Raw genomic sequence first — 22,910 nt, 5'->3', positions numbered from 1 at the left:
GAAGCGCAGCCACTTCGTCAAGTGCAGTGAGAGGAAAGCACACAGACACAGAGTTTATAGGCATAGAGATGAAGGGCAGAGAGATTGAAGGATTATACAAATGGTGTGAGTGAACAAAACTAAAATGGCTGACTGGCTGCCTCCTGTTGAATCTTTAATGATTCATACATTCCTGTATTCTAGAAATTGCAGAAGCAGGGTATGGAGAACTCTGTTAGAAAGAAAATGCAAGTTTCGATTGATTACGATGCAAGTTCCAGAATGTGTTTCAAGTCACTGCCCCGAGATAATTAAAGGTTTCATCAATGTCTGCCTAACTTTCCAAACTTCAAATAGGCACAGCGATAAGAATATACAATAGGCGCATCTCAGGTCAGACCTGAATTGTAAATGTGAGGCCTTGCCCAGAATCAGTTTTAACCTGGAATCAGGCTGGTTTTGTTCCGAAGGCAGGAATTATAAAATGCCACACTGACTGACTGTGACTACAAATTGTGTGTTTCTTGAACAAAATAGAAAGTATCTGCAAATGAACAAACATCTTGGATAAAATGATTCATCCCATAGGTTTATGTGTGTATGTGTGTGCGTGCGCGTGCGTGTGTGTGTGTGTGTGTGTGTGTGTATGTGCACGCTTGAGAGACTGTGTGTGCATGCGTGTGTGAGAGAGTATAGTGTGTGTGTGAGACAGTATATGTGTGAGTGTGTCTTGCAGATCTGAAAGCTTGTGATTTCAAATAAACCTATAACCTGGTGTCACGTGATTTTTGACTTTATCTACCCCAGTCCAACATTGGCACCTCTACATCATCACCACTGATCACATGGCTCTGACATTAATGAGACAGAATTTCTAGAATGAGTACATGAAGAGAGAAGTCTTAGACACTGCACTAGTGAGTTGTATTTGATAACCTGCCATGAACAGATATCAATAAAAACAGTCGAGTAAATAGTCGAAGAACCTTGCTTAGAGATAAGAAGTATCAGGGACAATGTATGTGCCAATACACACAGCTCAATCTTCCAGACTGGTATCTCAATATGCAGGTAGCAGTATTGGCTCAAAACACAAAATACTGTTGGCTTCAGCACCTCAAGCTCAAGAAGGAAAGTTCAGAGTTCTGCCAACCTGCCGATACATGCTGAAAAGTTTGGACACGAAAGACCAGGATTATGTGATGCTACCAATGTTCAATTGCCAACTGACACTGACTATGCTTACATCTGAGCATGGGGCAACTGGATGAGGTACTAAGGTGACCAACAATGGAGCTGGATCCTAGCAGTGAATTGCTGCTCTCTGAAGACGAGGGAGAAAACATTATGCTATCACTTTTGTCAGGTGTATGGATTTCAGAGAATTTTATTAAATACTAGAAATATAAAAATATGAAATACTAAACAGATGCTTAAATCCCTTTGTCATTTAGAAAGAGACTCATGGTAATTTAACTCGTAGTGACTGAAGTTAAGTGAAAATATTTTGATTGAAAGAAAAATGGGGAATCATGTAATTACAGTATAATGATTTGTGGCTTTCTATATGTTAAGGCACATAACATATACCACTATGAATTGGATTTGTACTGAGTCAGATATCTGGAAGTTTATTAATGACTAATTATGTACAGTCAGTTCTGATATAACGCATAAGTTCCATTCTCGAACGATCTTGCATTATAAGAAAATTGCACAATAAGTGTTACATTTAAAGTGATGGGAACAGAACTGCGCTATAGCCAATACAGATAGCAAAGGTCTGCATTCTACAAATAGCATTCTATAATTCTTCAATCGCGTTAAAACCAAGTTGTGTTGAAGAAACGCATTATTATCAGAACCAACTGAATATTATATGACATCTCAGGATTACATATACAGCCTGGGTTAGATGTTTGCTTAAAGCACAGACACTTTAACAGATAGTCAACTCGCTAACTAACTGACCAGCTGGCTACTTGTTAACAGGCCAGCTGCCAACTAAAGAAATGTACAGAGAGTAAGATCATAGAACACCTACAGTGCAGAAAGAGGCTATTTGGCCCATCCTGACCCTCTGAAGAGCATCCCACTCAGACCCACACTTTATCCCCACATTCACTATGGCTAACCCACATGGTCTACACATTCCTGGCCACTACATGGTCAACCCACCTAACATGCACAGCTTTGGACTGCGGGAGGAAACCAGAGCACCTGGAGGAAGGTGACACAGTCACAGGGAGAACATGCAAACTCCACACAGACAATCATCCAAAGCTGGGATTGAGCCTGGGTCCCTGGTAGTGGGACACAGCAGTGCTAACCACTGTGCCACCTTGACACCTTGCCACCCAGCCACAATATTGTAATGCAGTATCACATGTCATGATGTTATGTAACTGTCTTAATGATAACATGCATTTCTGAAATTTGTGCAGTAATACAACTGTGAAATAAAATTTTCAAAGAATTAGTATTTACTTAAGCATATATTAGTACACTCTTGTTAATTTTTCAACACTATTAATATTCTATGTCAAACAATGAGTTCCAGTAATATTGGAACAAATAGTTTGCAGGTTTTATTAGCTTGACTATGTAAGGATGCTGTGTGATACTTAAATTAAATTGAATTAATCTCAATGATTTAACAATAATATGTTGTATTTTAATGGCATCATTTACATCAAATTTCTAGCAGTAAAACAGGCCATTAGCCCAATAATTCTGTGCCTGTGATCAGACTTCACATAAAGCTCTTTCCACTTACTGCAATGAATTTTATCAGCATGGACTTCTATTTCCCTTTTTCTGCTAGCTCCTATGAAATACAACTATGCTATTTGTTTCTACTATTCATCTGTTAGAACATCCCACATGCTAACCACTCTATATTTAAAAGCTGTTTCTGAATTCCTAATTGGATTTTTTTAGTGACTCTCAACTTACTGACCTCTGGTTTTAATGTCTCTCACATGTGCAAAACAACGATTCTACATTTATCCTACCCTAACTATTCATAATTTTAAACACTCTATCAGGTTATCACGTTCTAAGGAAAATGTCCTCAGCTTATTTAATCTTTCTGATTGTTTATAATTTCAGTTCTGACATCATCCTTGTAAATCATTTTTTGCAATTTCTCTGTTGCATTTATATATCATTGTTGTGATATGAAGACCAGAATAGAGCCCAGAATCTCTAATGTGATTGAAGAAAGGATCTGTACAAATTTAACACAACAACTTTGCTATTCTTTTCCTCTAAAAATGAGCCTATGAGTTTATTTGAATATTAAGGCCTTATCAAACTGAATGAAATGCTTAGTGATTTGTGTATCGTCACCTCAGCCCCTCTAAACAATTTAGAATCCTGTTTTTTAAAGATTCTTTATTTCTTCTAGAGAATGCAAAACCTTTTGATGTATTCCACAAATCTGAAATGGTGCTTACTATTTCCAAATCCAAGTAATTAATATAAATGGTAAACGACAATGGTCTCAGAATCAATTAGTGTAGTCCCTTTTCCACCTTCTACCAGTCTGAGTTTAGAAGGTGGGATCAGCAATTAATACCAAGATTCCTTTAGCTCAGGTATCTCAATAAAATTGACTCTTCCACTTCGTTGGCTAACAATGGGCTTTCAGTCAGCACCTCTCTGAGAACCTGGGGTTTACCTGGGGCTCACAAGTCTCTAATATCATTATTATTCATGATAATGAAGATTATTAATCCCCTGAAAAAATGTAAATTAATTTCAACCAAGAATAATTAATGGAGCTCAAAATATTTCAAAGATATTTCCAGGAAATGGTAACTACCAATATGTTATACACTGAACTGTAAACTTATCTTTTACTTTAATGATCACCCATTGGTTTTGGTAATGCAACAACTCAAACTTTTTCAATTTATTTTCCAATGTTCTTGACCTTTCTCTTTGATATGGATTACTTGGGTACATTGCCTATCATCAACCTTACCATTGATTGCGATAGCATGGTGAAATATACATTCTGAATCTGATCCTGTTTCCAAAGTCTGTGGACATGCATTTCCATCAGAAGAAGGAATTCTAAATTATTTTTACCTCCCTCGGCAAGAGCTGGTGCATCCACTCATAGTTTCATTGGGCTGACTGGTCTGCTCTGTGTTGGAAGGTTCATTATTCATTAGCCCATCAACTTGCACTGAAATTAAAACTGGCCTCTCTATGTCTATTTTTAAATAAGTTAATATCAGTTAATTGACCAGAATTGGAAACTGAGCAGAGAACCTTCCTGGTTAGAAAATCTAGCCATATAGAAACATAGAAAATAGGAGCAGTAGTAGGCCATTCAGCCCCTTCAAGCCTGCTCTGCCATTCTATATGATCATTGTTGATCATCCAACTCAGTGCCCTGTACCTGCTTTCTCCCCACACCCAGTGATCCCTTTAGCCCTAAGATCTATATCTAACTCCTTCTTGAAAACATATAATATTGGCTTTGTTATGCTGGATTAGAGAGGCAGAAACTAAACCGGTCAGGTTTTCTATTCCTAATCACTGCCACATAACTTAATTTGGTTATTGGGTGGGTACCGGATCAAGCTCAACTGCAATGCTCTCCATGATTCAACACTTCATTAGCTCATAAGGAAAAAAAATCCACTTTGAAGAAGTTGTTACAGGGTAACTGGTGCCCAAACATCTAGAAAAATTCAGAAGTAGAAGAAGATAGTCTTGAATAAATCCAGTTGCGAATGTGGGGCAAATTCCTTACCCTAGAGAGTGGTTACTATGTGGAACTCACTATCACAAAGAATAGTTGAGATGACTGCATTTGTTGCATTTAAAGGAAAGCTAGATAAACATGTGATAAGAAAGAAAGAGAAGGTGAAGATGACGGGGGTTAGATTGAAAGGTGTAAGAGGAAGTTTGCATGGAGTATCAAAAACCAAAAAGACAGAATCTAACCACCTCACCTTGATATTCAACATTTGTACCATTGCTGAATTGGCCACTATCAAGCAGGGATCAACATGGATAACTTTCTGCCCCTCTTAGGGAACTCAATACAGAAACAAACCTTTACCACAGGTCAATGACACACATGACATCATCAAGGTCCTGTATAAAGGAGATAGCAGAACCTCTTGAATGGTTCCCTGAGTGTGCTGCCAAATTCATGCCTGCAGAATGTCTCATTGCCAGGATGTACAAACAAACACCAAGATGTAGCTTGGCTGGTGTCTCAACACCCCTTCTACATGTTGCCTTTGAGGGAAGAGACTGTTGTCCACATCCTTGTGGAATGTGCCTTGGCAAAGATGGTCTGGAGAGAGATGTAGTGTTCATGGCTCAATGTTCATGCTAAGCAGCTCCATGATGAAAGATTCCGTGCTCTGTGGACTGTTCACAAACACATACTTCAAGACAAATGTCAGCTGCAGCTGGAGGACCATCAGCTTGGTTAAAGACACTCTTTGATCTGTCCAAAATCCAGTGGTCTTGCAACGTAAGGAATTGTCTTTGACCAAGATTTAGAGATTGGCACATTCCAAGGTTCAGTTCCATGTAATGCACAAAACTTGGGGCAACCACCAACGAGATACAATAAAATAAAAGGAAAAAGTATATTGAGCTAAATGGTGAGGAGGTGCAGAGCTCTGAGATGCAGAGAGATCTGGGTGTCCCAGTACATAAATCACAGAAAGTTAGTGCGAAGATAAAGCGAGTAATCAGGAAAGCTAATAGAATGTTATATTTTATTGTGAGGTGAACTGAATGCAAAAGTAGGGAAGTTATGATTTGATTTCACTAATTATTGTTTATTGATTTACTATTGTCACATGCTTCAGTCAAAAAACTGGAACGCTGTCCCTAACAGCAGTGTAGACGTAATTTTATCACATGGACTGCAGTGGTTCAAGAAGATGGATCAGCAACATCTTCTCAATAAATGCTGGTTTCATTTGCAATGTTTATATCCCCTGAGTGAGGAAAAAGAAAACATTGACCAGTTGGCCAAATGGTTTACTTCTGTGCAATATATTGTATGTAATGTTATTAAATTACCTGATAAAAATGTTATTATTAAAGTTATGTTGATCTTACCTTAATCAGTTGTCACTATAACAATTCAAATTAGGAGTTTGGAGAAAGCAGTTTACAGTGCTCAAGAACTTCTGCAGAAATGTTACAACATTGAACTAACAATTACAACTAGAATAACTCTAGAGAGGCCATTATCCCATCACCAAGTCACCCTTTATTTACATATGGACAGTCCTTGACTATAGTACTATCTCATACAGAGTCAGGCACCTGAGTAGCAGTATCCCTACACTTAATCTTTTTATGTCAGGGAGGGCTCCTTGATTGGACCAGATTAACAGCCCGAATCAGGGAACTCATATTCTATGAGGTCCACCTGGCTGACATTGTTACAATTACTACAACAATTTAAATGTCTCAAATGGTATTTGTTATTGCCCACCAAAGACAGTGCTGGCTTTGGGTGTCTAAAGACAACAGAGTGGCACTGCATCTAACACCACAGAAACCCACTTAAATATGGCTACTCTCCCTCTGTTGATGTAATTATAAGGCCATTGGCAATACATGTAAACGAATGGCAGGAGGGGTGCTAGACCATTTGGACTGACATCATGTTCCAGCCTTGGGTATGTTCAGATTTCAGTGCCATTGTACAGACTTGATGGTACAAACTCTTTTTTTTATTAGCAAAGCTTGGTGGCCAGAAAAAGCAGATTTGATTTACTCTTGGAAGTAAGTGTTTTACTGTAGTGACAAAAGTTTGAGATCTGCCTGTGCTAAATAGGAGAAGCTCAGAGCATAAACAACGTAAATTCAGGACTTGATCACAATATGAACCTTCACAAGTGGCACAACTTAACACAGTTTGAAGAATATTCTGTGCCATTCAGCAGACTCTGCCCAGTATTCATTTGTGGCTTACAATAATTATTTATGAAGTATGAAAACTTCCTAATTGTAGATTAGGTATCACACTCTTCTTCTCATTTCTTCTCAGTTTTAATATTCTTTAACAAAATATGAATTCTATATATTCATACTCAAAAAATGCTCCAGTGGAGAACTTCATAGAGACCACTTGTGGATTGTGACTTGATGGTGGAGTGCAGAAATGCACAGTAATCCTGAGTGTCTTATTTTGCTTCTGTGAAACAGCGGTCCTGGCCTAAAGCCTCCCAGAAATTTGCCCCCCAACGACCCATTCTGTGTTTAAAGCCTTGTAACACAACCCCAGGATCTGCTTCAGACATCAACCCATTCAAATGACGCTTCTGTGCTCTATGGCATGAGAACTGTAATGTTCTTGTAACACACTGTCATCAGGTATTCAAATCACAACAATGATCCTGCTGCTTGTTCATTCTGGAAAATAGCTGTGCTTGTAACATCTCAGCAGGGAAAACACACACTCACATTTTCTTCTCTATCTCCTACTGCTAAAACATAAATCTTTAGTGAACATTAAGTTGTCACATATATAAACAAGTTGCATTTACACAGGCATGGTGCTATACATCAATCCTGACTGTATGAAGGCTGCTTAAATGAAGCCAGATTACTAAAACACAGTAATCATAGGCAACTCTCATGTGTTTAATATCTGGTTCCTAGGAACCAATTCTGACCTATAAGCTTAGAGTGATGTGTCAGGAATGATTAGTACATTTGTGTTAACAGTTTTCCACCTGTTATTACGATGAAGGCTTAAAACTATTAAAATATTAGTGCATGGATTAGTAACTTCTAGACTGTGAGGGTTTGGAGAATAAACTCTAACATTAAACAATTTAAGACAGAGAATTGAAAACTACTTTAATACATTACAGTTTCAATCTATATATGTCTGTGCTCCATAAATAATCCCAATCCAGGTGTAATACTCTAGCCACCAGCAAACAATTCTGGATAATAATAAATTGATCACAAGCCACTTATTAGGTAGGAGTTAGGAGAATCTGACATCTTCAGTCGAAGTGCAAAACTATAATGGACAGATTTTAAACTTTAAAAATGATAATTTACTTTGTTCATGCATTGGGATCCGACAAAATTGATTGACAAACTGGAGGCTTGTGGACTTTTTCTAACTGAATGAAGGCTTTGATATTGCAAGTGAATGTGACGTGGATATAATTGGTTGGAAGTAAAGGGCATTGGTCCCTTTGAGTATACAAGAGCTGACAGTAGAGCTGTCCAGTAGTGCATAGCTAAGTAAGCCCCTTCATGTTAGTGTGGCTGAAAGTCTGAGCCCCAGCTGTGGATGACACTTGAGCCTGTCAACCAATATGTTTGATGAGGTTCATCACTTCTTAGCCAGGCTATTTGATGGGTGTGTCTTCCCTTGAAAAGCCACAGCGTCAAAGGGACTATAAAACATAAAAAAAAGGTCTAGGCTTTCCCCACCACATACTGATAGCAATCACAGAAAACTTAAGTGGTTATATGGGAACTGTGGGGGAGGGGAACTAACCAAAGTTAAATACTCAAAGTGAGCAACGTTCAGTATAATATCCCCTGCTCTCTGATATCACTTTTAGACAGACCAGTAAAAGGCATTATTTGCCTTGACGAAACCTTCTTGGAATGGGCAGTTCAGCTCATTTCGGGTTTCCGATGCCAACTGACCATATTCTCCCAGCAGAAATGAACTATCCTGAGTCGCAGTCAGCCCTGGGATTCAAGCTCTTATTTGGTTGATCCAAATGACAGCCCAATGAAAGAGTTAAATACTCAGATTAGTTAATGAATCACCTGTATTACAGAGGTAATATTTTCTGAGACTTAGTGGTTAAACTTCTCCTGGTAACGCAGTGGTTAACATGCTCATGCAAAATTCTTTATGTGTGTTATTTTAACACTGTCATTAATTTGTTTATTTTAAAGCGGGCACACCACCAAAAGAAATCAAAGCCCCAGGTTATAAAAAAGAAAACATAATAACAAGCTGTGACATACAGTTGAGATCCAGTTTACAAAGCAGTCAAGCCGAGATTAAAAATCATTTTAATGGAAGACACAGGTGAAAAGAAAATTTACTTGTTCCTCCACTTTTAGGTTGTGCTCCTGGCAACAAAAGTAGAGTGAAGGTTTTTCGAGAAGCCAGCTGCTTTTTTTTCTTTGAGTAAGTGTAACAGGACTGATAGATTTGCAATGACTCTCACACACATCAACAGCAAAGCACTGTCTTGAGACTCCCTAGAGAGCTGTCCAAAATCAGCCTCTTATTAAAGCAACTTCAATCCTTTGGAGATCTTTGGATGACAGAGAGAGGAAAAAAATAACAGACATCAACCCACTATTCTTAAATCTGTGTTTCCAGGAAAAGTTCACAATACTGAGAAACTAATTGTTTGCTTCTGAATCTGCACTCTGAAATATCAACATATGAGTATTAACACATTTGCCTGAATTTTTCCCTCCACATTTTAGCAGTCCCATTTGTCTATTTAGTATAAATGGGATAACGACACTTTTAAAATACCAGAGACAGAGAGATTTCAGATGAATGCATTCATGTTTATGCACTAGCTCCCAATAGGTAAATTCACGAACTTAAATTCTAAGTTATTTTAAATGTTCATGCCCTTTGTCAAATGTTTAGCAGTAAGATGAGATGCATTTTTATTCACTGTTTAGTCCCTGATTAGAAACGTTAAGAAGTGTTTTTCAGGCATAGAAAAGGAAAAAAGCTATAAGATGCCATTAAAGTCAATAACACAAAGGTACGCTGTTAACTATAACCACTACAAGCTTTCTCCCAGTTAGCTTTAGCTAGTAAGTTGCTTAACTGAATGCCCAACCCTCCTATGACATTTCATCAGGCGACAAACTACTGGCTTAGGACAAAAAAAACATCCTCCTATCTGAAAAGGGCCAGCCCTTTCTCAGCTGTCAGTTGAATGGTAAGCAGATGACAAGCTGCCTGCAGTTTGTAGTGTCTGAGGCATTGATAAAAACACAACCATTCCTTCCTACATGTTTCAGTCTCTCAAGACTCTCATTTTAATGAGGCAAATTTAGATGTGCAGAGAAACTCAAGACTGAAGTTTGTTTGTGTTTTTTTGCTTATTTTCATCCTTCCTGTACAAATTTCAACTAGCTCCAGTGAAGGAGGGAACTTCATGCCCATTTGAATTCTGCTGTGGTTTTTGAGGAATTCTTAAAGGTAATTGGACTAATGCTTCAGGTGTGACTGGGTCATGGATACAACAACCTCGGGACAATTCGGAGACGTTAACAGAAAGATTGTTGTGAAGAGAAGTCCGTGTGTGGAACTCTCGCTTTGTCCAGGTGAATTCATTGCTGCTTCAGTATGCGTCTTTTCCTAGATCCCACTCCAGGAATTTTACTACAATGTGGAAATGGATGCTGACCAGCGGTGTCTCGCGCTTGCCCCACTTCGCTTGCTTTCTTCTGTTCTCCCTGGCCTGCTCAGCCTCTGCCAGTTGTCGCGGCGAGCCCGAAGATGCGCTAACGCTGGATGCTACAAACTGTTCTTCAAGCCTGGAGCGCCACACACGCAGCTACAACCATCTGCAAGGCGATGTGCGGTGGCGGAGACTCTACTCGGCCACAAAGTACTTCCTCAAGATCGATAGAGCTGGGAAGGTAAATGGCACAAGAAAGAAGAACTGCCTGAACAGTAAGTAGTCAATCTCCTGTTTTAAAAATCAGTTTCAGCCACAGCGAATGTTCCCAACAATTACTCTGGCGTGGGTGGTTGTGTGGTTCGGTGGGGGGAGGTGGTTGGGCAGTGAGAAAATAACCTTAAAGCTTCCCTTGAACTTTCTCTTTAAATGTTAAACGCCTTTTGAATGTACCATTTCTTCCATATTGCAGGTATGAGAATAGAGCTTTTGCAATTCTCATTGAGGTGACTTGGAACTTCAGGCAACCTTACTAGTAATCGGGTATTTCTTGGTTAGGTTATAATTATTGCAAGGAAGATTTCATTTTGGAGAAGTAGTTGCATTTAAGAGAGGAAATTTGCTCATGCCCACCAATGGATTAACCCTTCCCTGATCTAAGCAAATTCAACTAATCCAGTGATCATTTAAAAAATAGCTCAATAACAGGTTGATATCTTTTCAGCACTGCACTGCAGTTACATTAAGATCCTCACTAAAATGTTGTTGGTCACTAAAATGAATTGATCATCCGATCTGTTCAGAACTCTTTTATTATTTTTGATTCATTGGGCAATAAAAGAGAATAAACTGACATAAGCAGCGCATGGCTTATTAGCTGGAACTACCACATACATTTTATTTTGCAGGAGCATGTTCCAGGTTTTAAAGACACAAACACGTTTCCCTCCTGTGTTCAGTGATACAGCGCAGTGATGCTAATACTACTCTTTAACTCCCATCCACACAGGGAGGTGATTGTGCAGAAATGTTCATTACAGTAGTGAGTTCAATCTGCCATCAGTTATTAGCCTTATTTTGACATTAGGCCTTTAGCGTGCAGGTACATTTGGGTTTAAAAACTTGTTTAGAACATTTTTAAGTGAATCTCTGCTTTATGTCCACTTCCCAGCATAGGTCAGTGCACAGATGTTACATGTTATTGACTGCACAAAAAAAGACACTAGACAGGGATGCTCATGAAAAATGCAGAGATAAGGATTTCAGGGCACTGATGCAATAGTTTTAAATGAACATGAGCAAAAATGTCCGATTATACATGTTCCTTTAAAAACGGGTAATTGTATGAAATGGTCTGGTGTTTTCAGTAGTTGAGTGATGGATTCCCTTTTCACATAGACACTGGATTTAGGAGTGTGAATGTTTATTTTTCTTGCACAATTTTAACAGCCTTTTTAAAATGTCCCCAGTTCCCTGTTTGTTTCTCCCTCTTCCCTCCCCCAGTGTACGCACTTCTCTCAGTCTCTATTAAGCTCCGTAGCTAGCAGCTCAGAGGTGTGGAAGAGTGGCCTGAATGCGTCACCTGCCAATTTTCACATCCTGTGGGGAAGCGCCTGCTCTCTGTTGGATGTCTCCTCCTGCTGACTCGAGCTAAGACTCTGCCCTTCATTAAACATAAATAGCAAGGCAGGAACTCATGGACTTTGCTGTTAGACTGTGCAGGGCATTTGACAGATCAAACTGATGCTTTACTCATTCTGAGACAGAATTTAACCAATTCTTAACTGATTCGCTAGAGAGAGCACCTCAACTTAACAGGGGTCACTGTTTAAAAATCAGTGGTCAGTCATTTAAAATAGAGACTGAACGATTTTATTTTCTCCCTCAGAAGATTATGCGTCTTTGGAACTTTCTTCCTGAAAAGATAGTGGAAGTATGTCCCTTGAATATTTTTAAGGCAGATGTAGATAGATTCTTGGTTACTGGGGGAATGTCCTGGTTAGTTGGGAATGCATATTTGAGGTCAGCCATCATCTTATTGAATGGTGGAGCGAGCTTGTGTGGCTCAATGGCCTCCTCATGTTCTTTGTTCATATGTAACTTACAGAGGAGCTTTGCATTTCATGATGGGGAAGGAGCATGAAGGGGGAGACCTTAAAACCAATGGTTTAACAGGGCATTGGCAGCTGGGATGGAGAAATCAACTTTACAGCTTGAAGGAAATCTCTGTGGATAGGGCAATGCAAAGAACAAGAATAAAGCCACAACTATACAATAACTGTTCACTATTAGTACTTTTCTTGTATTGTCTGTCATTGAAACATAACTGAAAATGAGTCTGTTCATTTGTTCAATTTCTTTGTATTGTTTTCGAATAATAGAAATGAAATGTTAATGAAACAGTGAATTCTATCTTCTATTATGCAAAGCTTAACTGGTAATAGAGAAAAATATCCATAGGTTGCAAGCATATTTAAATGAAAGTTGAGCCTTAAATCCTCCCAGTTTTAGTCCTGACGCCGCAGACTGGAGCGAAACAACCTCTTGCAGTTTGGATATTATTTGCAAGTATTTATTCTAAACTGACACCCAGCTAATCGAAGTTGAATCTATCTCTGTGTCCTCGAAATTGGCTCAGCACCCACTTTGTCAAAAGCTGGAGCTTCAGGTTACCTGACTAAAGAGACAACAATCTTTTGACCAAGAATTAAAACTGCAGTTCTGTCTGCTGAGGCTGATTGTGTTGTCATATTTACTGATAATAACCTATATGATTTCCTGCTCTAACATTACTCAGATGTTGAGATTTCAATAGTCCTTGTGCTTCAGACTTACCACACAGATTTTTGTGGGACAGACCCCAGCACTCCTCAAAATTTTCACCTTTAAATTAAAAGCAAATGAGAATGAAGGGCTGCATTTATAGAACACCTTTCTCAAATTCACAACAGTACAAAGAAAGGATCTCATTTAAACATCCCATCAGAAAGACAGCACCTTCTATATCATGCACATTCTCGCCGTGTCTGCGTGGGTTTTCTCCAGGTGCTCCGGTTTCCTCCCACAGTCCAAAGATGTGCAGGTTAGGTGGATTGGCCATGCTAAATTGCCCGTAGTGTTCAGGGAGGTGTAGATTAGGTGGGTTATAGGGGGATGGATCTGGGTAGGATGCTCCGAGGTTCGGTGTGGACTTGTTGGGCCGAAGGGCCTGTTTCCACACTGTAGGGATTCTATGATTCTATGATTCTATGAAAACACTCACCCAGTACTCTGCTAGAACACTAGATGTTCCTTTTAATGTTCGACATGAACGCCACAACCTTCTAACTCAGCAGAAGAGTGCTACTAACTTAACCACATCTGATACATGAGCTTTTGCAATATATCAGTTTGCAGACATACTGCTCAGCATTGAATTGAGGTTTACTGTCTAGGAATATCATTGTTATAATTCATCAAACATTGTTCCCATTTTAATAAATGCAGCAAGACATTATCATTATGAATATAAATCATAAATGCAAAGATACTAATTAGCTCTCTACTAATATTAAAGAATTGCCATTTATAATACTTAGGCAAGTGATTTTTTTTCCACAGGTGGCTTATTATTATTTAGATATATGTGGAAACTAGCTTCTGGGATCTTATATCCGAAGTTGCAATACTTAAACAGAAAATTGCACCAAATGCAGAAATTCAAGGGATGTCACACCATAGTAAGCCATTTTTCTTAATTCGGAGCATCAAAACGATGACATTGTTTGCACACATCACTAATCTTTATTTATTTTGGATTATCTCTGAAACTATAATCATAAAGTTTCTCATGTAAAATACATTTATGTGTTTAGTATAGGCAGTTTTACATGTGGCTCTTTCTTGTATCAACTCTTTCCACCAGTTAGAGAAACATATAATCTTCATAATATCCTTTACTTGCTTACTATTACTGCAGTAAAAATTAGTGGTGAACATTTTTGTCCTCTGTTTAATACTCAGTCCAGAGCATGCAATTCTCAATGGAAATCTTAGCCAGTTAAATGGGGTTTCATCATAGCACTAAAGTAGGACCAAAGCAATTGTCCCAGGCCGAGACATTATTGCCCAATTATTCTCAGAAATATAGACATTTTCTTCTAGATGACCACTTCATAGAAATAGTTGTCATGTTTTTGGTGCTTAACTTCAAAAAATATGCACACTGACTATTCAATCACTATAGACTCTGTACATACAGTGGTTTCAGGAACATACAGTTACACTTTCAGCCAAACTATACGTTTCTGTTCTTGAAAAACATCTTACATTCATGGAGGAACCTCTACCGTCTATACACAGAAGCTGTGGTCGTTGAGGTTGTCGTGAGAGTGTGGGTAATAAGCATTTTTTTAAAAAAACTGAACTTGTAAAATAAGCCAATTTGTGGTGTAATCCAGAGACATGACAGTACTTGGTGGTTTGCAAAGAACTGAGCTGTGATATCCTGTTGTGCACCCACTCCAAATACCTGACGCTGAGGTAAAATGCATTGAAATGGCAACATAGCTTGAAGGAGCTGTTGTCTGCAGCATCTGAGACAGAAAAAAATTTAGCTGGGAGGAGCTTCTCACACACAACTTGAGTGAGCCTCCTGTTGGGTCAGAAGCACGCATATTCTGCTGTTATTGTGATGTTCCAGCATCGAAAACAACACATATGGGGAGGGTCTTGGGTTAGAAGGAGAGTAGACTGAAATGTGAAATGCATAAATATCAAGTCAGAGAACTGTAAAGCTTACAATACTAAATTAACCTTCCTGCAGCTGCTGTCTTGAATTACTTGCAAAAGTACACAGAAATAAAATGCTATTATTTATGCTGGTTGTTTTGCATGATTCAAATTGTGAGTTCTAAGATGTGAATTTTAAATGTCGCTTTACTCTATAAATAACCAGAGTTAACTGTGAGACAGAATGAAATTATGAAAAAAAAAGACCATAACAATTTGTGCTTTGTATAAACAAGTAGACAGAAATGTAGACTTTGAAAATTGGCAATACAAATTGGTGACAACATAAATCACCATGATCCTTGATTGAAAGTAATGTGAACAACTTGTCCTAAGTAGGTATGGAAGGTCAAGGGGATGAAATCCTAATCTGTTATTTGTAAATGGACTTGCTGTGTATTGATGGCTATTGATGCTGTTTGTTTTATAGGTTGAATAAGTGTATGTAAGATGAGCACAGAGATCTGTGTATGAATAGCAAGGTCTAGAATATACCAGATTCCTCAAAGTAAGTCTCAAAGTTCCTCTTCTTTTTTCCTGAAAATGAAACAAAATCTCAGTAAAAAGTTCTGAGATTAGAAGTCTAGCATTAATGGCTGGCAGTGGTTTACTGTACCAATGGATTTTAATTTGATAGATGGTGAAGTCTGAATGAAGTGAATTGATACCATTGTAACATTATGATTATGATACTTAGCTAGAAATCCAAAGGATAATAATACTGAATCTCACCATTGCAAATTGTACAGTTGTATTCAATAATCATGATCCTTTGTGGGCTGCCACCTGAAAAAAAATGGCCAACACTTATGGCTTGCCATTTAAATCCCAACTTGTTCATGAATATCCTTCAGCATAGAGAATCTAACACCCCTACTTTTAGTAGCCTTTGCGATTCATTATTGTAAAAGCAACAACAGGTGGGCAATGTGGTTTCAGAGATAGTAGGAACTGCAGATGCTGGAGAATCTGAGATAACAAGCTGTAGAGCTGGATGAACACAGCAGGCCAAGCAGCATCAGAGGAGCAGGAAAGCTCTGAAATTTCTGAAGAAGGGTCTAGGCCCGAAACGTCAGCTTTCCTGCTTCTCTGATGCTGCTTGGCCTGCTGTGTTCATCCAGCTCTACATCTTGTTATCTCAGTTGGACAATGTATGTGGCCTCAATAGTGCAGCCCTAATGCCAACAGCATTTTTTAAATAAATAAAAATCACCTCAAATATTTGGGATGATTTTCTTTGTTGACGGGAAAGGAAAGGAAAAGAAAAACTGTTGAAAGCATCGTCCCTCAGGAAAAAACAAAGCACACTTTGAAGCAGTTGATGACGAGGGGTTAAAATCCATAATATACCAGTGGTATCTTTCCAGATTACCTGTTGTAAATGAATACCATTGTATCTGCTCTGAATAAAGACAGACCACATTGCATATTTGGACAAACAAAACAAAATCCCTGTGATGCTGTTTCAAAGGCCCTTTACATTAAAGCATTTCATATTTTAATTTCTAAGAGTTGTACTGAAGAAGTTATGATTATTTTGACTGAAAGCCAATGACATCTCAGATGCATTAAAGATGCTTTTATTTTACAGTTTTGCTAATTTTTTTGGGATGTAGGCTCTTTAGCATTCTTCAGTGTGAAAACACAGAAATCTACTTTTGTTAGTGCATGGTAGCAATGATCCAGATACTTTCTGCCTTTTCTCATTTTATAAACCCATAAGGTGTAAGGGTTGATGTAAGACAGTCATCCCATTAAGTTTGCTCCACCATTCAATGAGGTCATGGCTGATCTGGTAGCCCTCACTTCACATTCCTGTCCATAATGCTTGATTCCCGTACTGATGAAATATCTGCCTAACTCAACCTTCAACATATTTAACAAACCAGACTTGAAAACTCTCTGCAGTAAAGACTTCCACAGATTGGCTACCCTCTGAGAGAAGGAGTTCCTTCTCAACTCTATCTTAACTGAGACAACTTCTTACTCTGAGATTTTACCGTCTGGTACTAGACAAGGAGAAAAAACCCCTCTGCACCTATCCTGTTGTTCCCTAACAATTTTATGTTTCAATTAGGTTGCCTCTAATTTTTTGAAACTCCAATAAATACAGGCTCAACCTACTTAATCTCTCCTCCATGAGAAAATCTTTCCATGCTGAGGATCAACCTAGTGAGCCTTCTCTGGACTGCCTCCAATGCCAGTATGTCTATATTTAGATAATAGAACCAAAACTACATACGGTATTCTAGGTGTGCTCTGATTAGTGCCTCGTATAGTTTTAGTAAGACTTCCCTATTTTATGTACTCCATTCCCTTTAAAATACAGACAACATTCCATTTCCCTTCCCTATTACTTGCTAAACATGAACGTTAGCTTTTTGTGATTACGCTGTTCAAGTTCCTGCACAGTCTTATGAAGATCATGTAGGATATGTGGGGAAATCTAACTTTTTCATTTAACTAACTCTAAATTATCAAGTGTCTTTACATTTTATGATCCTGTAGGGATTTTCTTGGAGTAAACTATCAGAAATTCAACACTTCTCTCAACATTTCTTGAAAATCAACAGAAATGCCAAAATGTCATTAGCTTTTGCTTTTACATTGCATGGAATATGTTCTTTGTAAAACTTTTTATGGCTATTCCTCTGAAGGACTTTTGGCATCATGACCTGTATAATGAATTTGGATATAGAAACCAGAACACCTACCTGGAGATAGGGGATTTGCTTAAGGGATTAAGGAATTTCTAACACGAACTGTGCCTGAAAAAAAAATTATTAATCCAAAGTATAATTATGATTTTACTTTAACACCTTTTTTTAAACCCGTCTTTTGTACCTCACCTCCAGTTGGCTGGAGAGGACTGATTTGGTTCACAAGTAACTCCATGACAATCCTTAACATGAGATGAAAATTCAGACAATTATCGATTCAATGAAGGTAATTTTATGCTTAGAAGCCTTGCAGCCAGGAACGCATGTTGGGAAATTGGAAGCTTGCTCTCCCATGCTTTGGATCCAATCATTATCATGGTTTTCTAAAGTGGGAATAATTAGCAAAATCAGAGGAACCACTGCATTTTATCTTCATATTGTTGTCTGAGCTTTAAAACTGCAGATTGTGGTGTAAGATCTTTCAGGTAGATTCGTTGCACTGTCCTCTTTCCTGGTTGGGATTTACAAGGCCCACTTGTAGTAAAGGAAGCCCATTTGGTAATCTCGCAAAGTCTCTACCATAGCCCAAGAAGTCCTAGTGTTAAACTAGGTGTAGGGTGGAATGCTCCCAGCTGCAGAATGAAGTTGGTGAGTTAATTAGGAAAATAGGGTGAGATTAGCAGAAATGAGATTCTCAATGCTGAGATGAAAGAGTCTGATTCTTCAACTGTCATTCAAAACAGCAAGAGAAGAATTTCACCAGCGAGCACCATAAGGGCTATTTGCATTTATCTAATGTCCAATATGTAAACTTGCTGTTGTTACCTAATTTCATCTTATTGATATGGAGTTTCCCATTCTATCCAGTTAGATAGAAACTAGATGGCAATAATTCCCAACATGAAAGTCAGGATGGGGACCTGGCTACTCTGCCTGTTCCTCTAGGCCTCCATATTGAACAGTAGTCACCAACATCTCACAGCATGTTCCATGGGCAACAATTGTACAAACCTTCCCACCATCACCATCCTGGTCACAATGTTGTCATCAGACATTTACAAGCCTCTCCACACCCTCATGGAGCATTGCATCTCTGAAACATTTACAACACAGTTCCGTGCTTCAAATCTGCATTTTGGAATGCACCAGTAGTATCATTGCAACACTGATGCCAAGCCATTTTGCACACTGGCACAGGCAGCCACCTCCTGGATTGGACCAGGGTGTTCCTTAGGACACACTCACTTTGCACTTCCTTCAATGCTCACAGCATCTCTGCCCTGCCTTTTTGAGTTTTGCCTCCTCTGCCAAAGTTAAAGACTCAAATGGTTCTGTTTTGCCTTGCGTAGTGCAGACACAAAGCCTGGTACCTTGTTGTGGTTGTCAGCAGTGACCAGTCAAGTGGCTGACAGTGCTGTACAGCACTGTACCATGTTAACCTCACACCTGCGGCATGTGCCAACAATGTCTGTGGCAAACACACTTCATCTGCTTCAACTAAATTACCATGTGAATGGAGGAAGTTCAACATATAACGGGGGAGACAATAGTGCGTTGGAGGACTCTGGTTACTGTATTGTGGGAGGGGAGGTGATAACCAGCTTGTTTTCAATGAGGAAAGGACACTGCTGCACAATGGTTGGCATGTCTAAGTTGTAGGCTACATGAGACACTGGGGCAAGATTAGCACTCCCTTACTCAGGCTTCTAAGATGGGATGAGGCTAAGGACAGGTAACCTGTGTAGCTTAATTTTTAGATATGACTACACTTATGAACGTACACTTGTATTTGCAATGAAGTGTCAGTCGTGCCACCAATGTGCCCTGAGAATAATTTTTTTCTGGTTTCCCTCCTGCTGTGTGAACTGTGAGGTTGATTGGAAATAGTTGACCTGGTGCATGGTTAGGCTTTAAAGATGATACCAGTGCTGGGAATCCCAGAGGTCCAGCCAGTGGTCAGTATTTCTGTTTCTGGTGACAGGAAAAATAAAATGAGCAGGGTGCTATAGAAGTATGGTATATAGTTAACGAGGCAGGTTTTGGAGAATACTGTGAGAAATCTCCCTAGGATTCATGGAGCGAAACTCTCCATGAGACTCATCAAAATTGACACTAAGCTGATTTCTGCTCAAATTTAGCCTCTATTTACTGTGTGATATAGCAACTAGATACCAGTTAAACTAATAAAGCTAATAAGATATTGTTATAGACACTATGATGGAGCTGTCAATGTTAGAATATCTTCCTTCAAGATCCAAAGCTGTTTCCCCCAGCCCAAGTCCCTAGGATATCATCATATAGGGCAGTGCTTAATACACTCCTCAGCTCAACGCTTTCAGATCTTCACAGCTTTATATGACACATGACCAGGTGAAACCTTGATGCTCTGCACAGTGGTTACCCCAAACTAAGCTAGGAAAGTGAGCTTAAGTGATGGGCTGGCCTGGAGGAGTAAAAACATGCAAGCTTATTGTTGGCAGGAAGCAGCTCATAGATGTGAGCAATTGAGTTCACACACAGGTTTAGGTGGAAAGTTCCTTCAGCCCATTTGAACACATCTTTTCCAGAACAACTTCCAAGTCATGTCCTTATTCCGATACCTGGGCCCGGATAGGGATGCTTAAAATGGCTAAACAATCCAGTAAGGCTGGAATAATGGAGGTCTTGTTAAACGTAATAGCAGGAGACCAATAACATTATTTGTCACCATTAATAACCTGACAACTGGGCAAATCAAAAGGTATTGGGATTTCACACCAGGGATGCCAGGCTGCCTCACGGATGAGTCCCCAGAATTTGGGAGTGGGGGAAATAGACCACAATCATGACTTTCTTTGATGTGCCAATGGAGCAAGGGGGGTTCATAGAGGATGGGTGAAGAGGCATAGCTAAGCACGCATAGTATGAGATAGCATGATTGACAGAGTATTTGGGCAGTGAAAGGGTGTGAGGAGTGAGTGCTTGAGAGTGGTTTTCGGTGTTGCAGCTTTTTTTAACCACTGGATGAAGCCCCATAGCATCAAAATGGGTCCCTAAGCAGAGTGCCTCGGCACTCAGAATCTCCAATGGATTTCCTCCAACCTCTTTCCCGAGTTGGGTGAACCTACTATAGCCTGGACCTGCTCACTGGCAATGAAGATCCTGTCTTTGCGGGCACTTTCTCCAGAGGCAAGAATGCAGAGCTGAATCTGGAAAATTCAGGCAGCACTTTTCTTTTTAAGGCTGTAAAACTTTTGTATTTGGTGCAGGCACGATGGGTCAACTGGCCTCCTGCTGCACTATTAATCTTTTGTAATTCTGTGATATGATTAAAGTTTTGTATGTGAATGATGTGTAAGCATTGGAATTAAAGATAGGAGATATTTGTTAAAACTTGTTTGTGACAGAAAATGATACCACTCAGCATTTTTGAACTCTTTCAATAATACCAACAGCAATTCTGATTCTGTGGCATCAGAGATATATTTATCTAGTACTCTTTGGCAGATATCAGTAAATACAGACATAAAGTTTATAATTTAACGAGAAACAAAATGAGAGGATAAATAGTATTTGTGGACCATACAGCTCAGAAAGGTACACTAGGTACAGAAAGACTCACTAATGTCCTTCAGGGAAGGAAATCTGCCATCCTCACCTAGTCTGGCCTGTATGTGACTCCAGGCACACAGCAATGTGGTTGACTCTTAATCGTGCTCTGAAATGGCCTAGCAAGCCACTCAGTTCAAGGGGAGCGAGGGATGGGCAATAAATGCTGGCCAGCCAGCAACACCATACCCCACAAGTGAATTAAAAAAGGCTAAACAAGTTAGCCATCAACTTGTAAATTCTTCCAACGTACACCAATGGTGGGCAGTAGGGGTGGGAGAGACAGCCATGTGATGGAAAGAAAATTGGAGCCTCTGCCAGCACTATCCAGAGTTTTGGACTACAACACACATATAAAAGTGCATGGTACCACAGCAACACTGACCACTCTGGGGCCTGGTTAGCTCAGTTGCTTGAAGGGCAGGCATCAATCAGGTTGATGCCATCAGCTGTGATGGGAGCTAAAACCTAGGTAGGAATTAAACTGTGAGAGTAGGATGCATGGAAGCCACTAAGGTACTTGGCAGCTTTAACTGAATGGGCCTGAAAATGACAGATGCTACATCATGTGAATAAGTGTGAAATCATCCACTTTGGTAGAAAAAAAACAAAGAGGCAGAAAACTTCTTAAATGATAGGAGGTTGGGAAATGTTCGTGTCCAAAGGGATCCGCATAAGTAACAAGGCAAATAGGATGTTGGGCTTCATCAGAAAGGGATTTGAGTGTCGAAGTAAAGGTGTCTTCCAACAGTTGTATAGCCTTGGTGAGACACCACCTTGAGTATTGCAGACAATTTTGATTGTCAAATCTAAGAAAGGACATTCTATGGGGCGTGTGCAAAGGAGATTCACTGGAGTAATCCCTTAGATGGTAAGACTGGTAAGACTGAGGATAGTTTTAAGAAACTGGCTTGTAGAATTTTGCAGAAAAAGAGGGGAGCTCATTGTAAATTATGGAATTCTTCCAGTTTGTGACAGGGTACATGTAGATAAGATGCTTCCCCAGGCTGGTGATTCTAGAACCAGGGGATATAGTCTCAGAATAAAGAATAGGCAATTTGGAACAGAGGTGTGGAGGAACTTTTTTCATTTGAATGGTAGAAAATCTTTGGAATGCCCAACCCCAGAAGGCTCAAGACAGAATTGGTTAGATTTCTGGAGACTAGTTACATTGAGAGGTATGGAATAGCACAAGAAAGCAGCATTGAGGCAGTTGATCAGCCATAATCTAATTAAAAGGCAGAGTAAGCTCGATGGGATGAATGGCCTACCCTGTTATGAGTTTGATTTCTGTTTAGGTTGGGTGGACTTGGGTTCTGAATCCTTGCCTTATCTGTCATGGAGCTCATGTTGTTGTGGGTTTGACCTGCTTTCAGGCAGAGAACTGAAGAAGAAGGCAGCACAGAAACACAGAGACAACAAGGTGCAGAGCTGGATGAACACAGCAGGCCAAGCAGCATCATAGGAGCAGGAAGGCTGACGTTTCAGGCCTAGACCCTTC

General features: G+C 39.4%; 1 protein-coding gene across 1 annotated transcript in view; it reads left to right on the top strand.

Annotated features, from left to right (window-relative positions):
- Positions 1-10,019: 10,019 nt before the first annotated feature.
- The window catches only part of fgf22 (fibroblast growth factor 22), a 107,664-nt gene continuing 94,773 nt past the window's right edge, over positions 10,020-22,910 (top strand). The window contains exon 1 of the mRNA XM_020531248.2: positions 10,020-10,666. Within this exon, the coding sequence (XP_020386837.1) occupies positions 10,378-10,666 (289 nt within the window). The 5' untranslated portion in view covers positions 10,020-10,377. The remainder of the gene's footprint in view (positions 10,667-22,910) is intronic.

This window comes from Rhincodon typus, chromosome 29, assembly GCF_021869965.1.
Source record: "Rhincodon typus isolate 14 chromosome 29, sRhiTyp1.1, whole genome shotgun sequence".
In the NCBI taxonomy this organism is placed as follows: domain Eukaryota; kingdom Metazoa; phylum Chordata; class Chondrichthyes; order Orectolobiformes; family Rhincodontidae; genus Rhincodon; species Rhincodon typus.
The sequence above is the reverse complement of the archived record's forward strand: the minus strand, read 5'-3'. Positions and strand labels throughout refer to the sequence as shown.